Genomic DNA, 6043 nt, shown 5'->3' with positions numbered 1-6043 from the left:
TACAAGTTTGCAGCTTTATTGATCGAAGACCAACCAATCAGGTGTTTGCATGTTGTTGTTGTTGTTGGTTTTTTTTAAACAGCTGCCAACACTCAGTTTACACCAGATCGAAAGGTTTTTTTGTTTTTTTTTTTTATCCCACACTTTCAGTTTCTCCAACGCAGATGTTTAGCACCTCTAATGACACCCCTCCTCCACTCGGCGGCGTCGGCAGAAGTGCAATCTGTTACACCTGAAGCAACATGTTAGCTTGCCGTCGTGCACTGACAGAGAGAAGATGCAGAGACGGCGCTGTAGAGAGGCGACTAAAGGCTGAACCGAGAGGGCCGCAAGGTAGCAGCTTCAACACGGGGTGGAACCCAAGAGGAGCCGTTGGAAGACTTGAATTTCAATTTCGGGGGGGATTTATTTATTTTTTTAATTTCGTGCTAACAAACACTTAACGCAAGCCATCGTCTTACTTTGCCTGATTTGTTTACCGTCTGCACGAGTGTTTGTCTCTCCACTCGCAGTTTTCCACGTGAAAACCCTTCACATTGTGTTGATTGCTACTCCGCTGCTCTTTAATTAAGACGCCGCCGCAAAAAAACAGCAAAGGTGCTGAGATTTACATACGGATGGCGACGGCGAAGCAAAAAAAAAAAAAACAACAAAACAAAACAAAAAAAAAGCCTCCGCGTGACAAACGGAGGAGCCAGAAACAGGGCTCTTGTGTCGGTGGCCGCCACTGCTGGAGGTGCCGCCTGCTGGGCTCCAATCAGTCCGCCTGCCGAACACTTGTAGAAAACACTGCACTGTTATTCACCGATGGACCCAAACGTCAGTGCACCTATTTTGACAAGCATCCATATGGACCCACATTTTCTACTATTTAACCTTTTCTGCGGTTTAAAGTCCCACTGATTGTCGCATCCCGAAGGATGTGAGGATTCTCCTCCACATTCGACCCGTCCTCTAAGGGAGCGGGGAGCAGCAACAGCGCCACGCTCGGGAATCACTGGGTGGAAACCACCCAGTCCAACTTCAAATACGTGCTGTGTCTCAGTCCAGGCTCTGCATCCTTCAAGTACGCATTTTGAAAGGAAGTTGCGTCCTAGCACTGCGTGAAGGCTCCTCCCACTTCCCAAAAGTCCGAAGGACGCTCCAAATGCGTACTGGGAATGCGTCCTACTGTTAGCCCATTCCAAGGCTGCAGCGCTACTATCCTTCACCTCCTTCTGTATCCCAGGATGCTTTGCCTGCTGCTGCAAAGCATCCTGGGATCCTGGGAAGTCGGCTGAAATTAGCGCCATCTACTGGCAAAGACACCACGTATAAATTGAAGTATTGAAATTTCACATCAAATATTCAGTTTTTAACGCAGGGTTTTTACTGATTTGAACATCCAACGCCATCGTTAGATGGTGAACCAATGGTTAGCTTGATGCTATGAAAACGTCACTTCCTGGGTTGGCCAGCAGGAGGGAACGGCGGTGACGCAACCAGGAGCTACGCCCAAGGCTAGACCGTCCCGTGTGGTTACCGGGGAGGCGGGGTTTGGGTCGGTCCTTCTGGGCCGGGTCCTTGGGAGGACGCTTCCTTCAGACGGAGGACGCTCAGCTACTGAGTGCCAAGCACGGAGGCAATGGATACCATTTTTTTATAGACCTTGGTACAACCTCCCAGTCTTAGGGTGGACACTCTACCACAAGACCACTTCAAAGTTTCAGACGATGTGTGGCTTCGGTCTGTGCGGTTTCAGTAAAAACGCCAGCTTTGTGTTAACGCCAGCCCGAAAGTCTCGTCTTTGTATTAACGGGCACTTAGTCTTAAATCTCAGCCTGAATCTGCTCAGAAGGTAGAAAACGAAAGCTGTTTGGTCCAGATTATGTGCAGGACCTCTTGGTTTGCTGGCAAGTGCCTGGCAAGTGTTTTTGTTTTTTTTACACGAGCGTGTTAATGCAACGCCGTGGGCTTCAAATGAGGCCTTGAAAACAAGAATGGATGCAGATCATCTTTCCTCAGATCCCCTCGGGTTCAACAATATACCTTTAGTGTTTGCATCACCATCAGCAGGGACGCAACGGTAAACACAAACCGACATTAGCCTGACTGACCCCCCCTCACCCCCCATCCCTCTGTTGGCCTCCAGATTGAGATCATCCACAAGAATCAGGCCCCCATGTTGATGGGACCGCCGCAAGGCAGGAGCTTCTTCTCCTCCATCATCAGGAGAACACGCACCGAGAGCAAAGATTGATCCGTCACGGCGCCCCGACCTTCCAGTCTCTTACAAGCACCTGCCGAGCAGCGTTGACGAGGCGCTCATCAGTCAACCTGAGGAGAGGAGAGGCCCTCTGACGCCCAGCGTTCAGTAGCAAAACTGAGGTTAGGTTTGGCTGGCGGGTTTTTTTTTTTTTCCCTGCAGTACGGAGACGTCAGGCCCCATCGACACCCCATCCCTAAAAAAAAGAAGAATAGAAATGAGTCTGAGCGTTTTGGAAGTGAGGCTTTGGTCCACGTTGTGCAGTGTGGTCGAGCTCCAAAAAAAAAATAAATAAAATAACCGGAGCTATTTCAAGAAGTTCGATCTTTAGAAACATCTGGGGTGTATTTTCGCTGTTGTGATCTTGTGCCATGTGAAAGAAAAGAAACTGAAAAAAAACAAAACAAAACAAAACAAAAAAAATACCCACAGATGAATGTGTTTTGTGAGATGGTGTACTAATTTATTTATTTATTTATTCACATTTTGCTGCTATTGATGTTTTTTTTTTGTTTTTTTTTACTTGTTTTTTTTTTTGTCCTTCCTGAATTTGCATTCCCCTGATGCATGATGGACGGCCAACGCAGCAGCTGCTGCTCAAACTGACATATCTGGAGTTTGCGGCTGACCTTTTCTTTTTTCCCCCACCAGCCCTCTCTCGCCGAAAATGAGTTTTGCTTTCTTTTAAATGGTTCACGCGAGTCATCCTTGTCACTTTTCTTTTTGATCCGCCGTGTCGCCGCGTTGTCAGTGAACAGTTTAGGAACGATTATTGATCTTCATGAAAAATGCATGACTGACAACTTCCTGGTTTCGTTGTCGCACGAGATTTTTCCAGACACGATTTTTTTTTTTTTTTTTTTTTTTTCTGATTGCGCACGCACTTTCTGCTGCATGATTGACCAAGATCTGTTTTGAGACTCGTGAAAATTGATCGTTGTTGTTTTGTTTTGTTTTTTTGCTTTTATCTGCATCTACAGTGCTTATCGGTTTCACCATATCATCCATTTATCTATGGAATTTAATAGATTTAGGACGGGATTCCAGTGATCCAGGATATCAGTCGTCATGACGTCTGCTTGCAGAAGGAGGACAATCCTAATTACCAGACCCGCTGTGGAACAGAGCAGGTCTATCGCCAGGGCAGAAGACCCAATTGAAATGTATTTCTTTGTTGCAACAACGTCTCTAGGAAATGAATCTGACTGGAAAGCCTGTTCATTCCCCTGTACGTGGTGCCACACTCGTGAGGAAGGTCCCTCTGCGGGGCGATCTGCGTCCGAGTCAAGCAGCTCACTCTGCCGTGGACTCTTGCTTCGTGGATTGGATGATTGAAATTTTGAAGAAACAAAACACATTTTGCAATTGAGCAATTTATTGATTTTCACAAACAGGCCAGCCTGAGTGGCTGAGTGTGGAGGAACCACACACAGCCATAGCAGCCTGGCATCTCCTCTTCATGCTGGTCACCAGCATGCTCACACACTGCTGCGGGACGGCGTCCCATGCTTTGGGTCGCGTCGGCCACTCTGGCGAGAAGAGCTTCAGCTTCAGCTGTTCAGTGGGATCAGCTTCAGCACGCCCCCAGTTGACCCCACAAGTGTTCAGTGGGCGTGAGGGGGGCGAGCATTGTCACGCTGGAGGGTGGACTTTGGTCCCAGACTGTGGAGATGTGGGTCTGCCGCTGGTTGCAGAATCTCATCTCCATATCGATCACCATAGTGATGACGAGCCTGGTTTTTTTTCCAGTCAGGGAGATGCCACCCCGCACCATCACACTGCCTCCACCAAAAGATGTTGACTCTGTCAGTGCAGCAATCAGCATAGCGTTCCCCACGTCTTCTCCACACTTTGACCCTGCAGGCGCGACCCCGAAAAATGAGAATATCCAGTAAAAGTTGTTTTATTTTGGCAATTTAACATAAAAGATGAACGCAACACATTGTGTTGAGCCTTGTTGTGACTTTGCTGATTAAGATGTTCAGCTTGTTTAAAAGCACAAAGCCACAAACTCAGAAAATTATTTTTAAAATTTGAGTTTTTTTTTTTTTTTAAGACCTGATCAGCAAAATCCAAAGAAATAAAAACTTGAAATATATTGATTTTGCATATTATTCCTTTTGTATAATATGTCACATTCACCTTTTAAGTTGAATTGCAGAAACACAGCAACCCTGTTCAGGATATTCTAATCTTCTGGGCAGCACCTGTGCAATCCAACTGCCGCAGGCAGAATCTGGACTCATCACTGAACATCATGTTCCTCAGGCACATGATTGGCAGCGTCTGGGGATATCAGTAGCTCAACAAGAAGAGTCAATGGCAAGAAGCAGAATAAGCTGTTTGACTGTGCAGAGAAGACTAGCAGGGAATGAACAAGCTTTCCAACAGTATCAGATGTATTTCCAAGAAGCCTTACAACAAAGAAATAATCCACCAAACATAAAAACATTTCCTCACTCTTTGTGTTGTGTTTCTATATGTTTTTGGCGCAACGACTCTCGCGACACTGACCCCCCCCCCCCCCCCCACCCCCCTCACCCCCCCCCCCGTGGTCATGGACTTGCTCCAATGTAACATTGAGCGTTTACAGTTGGCTGCACACGTTAACCAATTGAATTCTAGATACTAAAGAGCTACTGTTGGCTTGATTTCAAAGATCAACGCCGGAGCCAAAGCGAGCCCTTTGGTTCAAGCCCGCTTGGGATGCGTCTCAAGAGCCGCTCTCGAGAGCAGCTGCCCACCATCATTCAAAGTGCACCTGCAACAAAAAAAAAAAAGCACATTCCTGGCTCACCTGGTGCCACTGCAGCGCTCGTTCTCACCAACACATCACTCTGCATGATGAGTAAAACTCCATTTTTCTGCGGCCAAACCACCTTTGTCTGGTCGGTCTCTCCCAAAAGACAAACACGCACAGCTGTGGAAATCTGACAATGTGTGTGACCATTGTGTTGTTTTAGATTTTAGAATCCACTCCCGCCCGCTTCCCACTGACATTTTTCCGACTGTTTCAGTCGTTTGGAAGTGCCACACTTCAGAGGTGACCTGATGCGTCTTCATCTCTGCGTATTGTAGGCTGTTTTTTTTTCTACAGTGAGTTGTATTTTTGTACACGGTAGCTTCTATATTATTTTTTTTCCGCTTACAATTTCATTCTGGAGCTTGGCGTTCTAAACAAACTATGCTTGCTAATGTTCACTGAGAAAAGTGGTTATGGGAATGGTAATAATAATAATGATAATAAAAAACAAGCTTTTGTTGTTTGATATGTGGTTCTGTTGTTCTTGTTTTGTTTTTTTTTCCCCACACAAATTCCCTCAACATTCACTCATTTATAAAACCTTCCTCTCCTCACGCTAATTCAAGCATCGTTTAGTAGCAAGTTCCAAAAGAAATCTTGCATTCAGGAATTACTCACTCCTCATTGAGGCTTTCAAGGTATCAACGTCCGCCACACACCTGCTAAAAATGTCAAACCGCAACGTTCCAGGATTCCTTTTTTCTTTTCTTACCTGAGAGCAAGTTGCCCAACCTCGGGTGTGGCACTTGGTGTAAAGGCGTGACTTGGTGTCAGATGGGCAGACACCCACACTTGACACACTACTTCACTTCACATCCACTTCACCTGCCCAGTAATGGAACCCTGCCTGCATCCAAGATGGCATCAGGGTGACCACTGCTGATTTCCGATATGTTTGCCTTTCACTCAAGTGTTGAGGGCGAGGGCAAAGTTACCTCACAGTGGATCATCCTGAGTCTGTCCTGCCCCCAGACATTAAAACAATCGATTTAATT

The 6043-nt window shown here is 46.3% G+C and overlaps 1 protein-coding gene across 1 annotated transcript in view; it reads left to right on the top strand.

Annotated features, from left to right (window-relative positions):
* Positions 1-2751, top strand: part of dgkb (diacylglycerol kinase, beta) — a 53547-nt gene extending 50796 nt beyond the window's left edge. Inside the window, exon 25 of the mRNA XM_076045806.1 lies at positions 2132-2751. Coding sequence (XP_075901921.1) covers positions 2132-2239 — 108 coding nt within the window. The 3' untranslated portion in view covers positions 2240-2751. The remainder of the gene's footprint in view (positions 1-2131) is intronic.
* Positions 2752-6043: the final 3292 nt, after the last annotated feature.

The sequence above is a fragment of the Nelusetta ayraudi genome, unplaced genomic scaffold, assembly GCF_046127955.1.
Source record: "Nelusetta ayraudi isolate G7.1 ecotype Tasmania unplaced genomic scaffold, CSIRO-AGI_Nayr_v1 ptg000087l, whole genome shotgun sequence".
Classification (NCBI taxonomy): Eukaryota; Metazoa; Chordata; class Actinopteri; order Tetraodontiformes; family Monacanthidae; genus Nelusetta; species Nelusetta ayraudi.
This window is presented reverse-complemented; position numbering and strand designations above follow the sequence as displayed.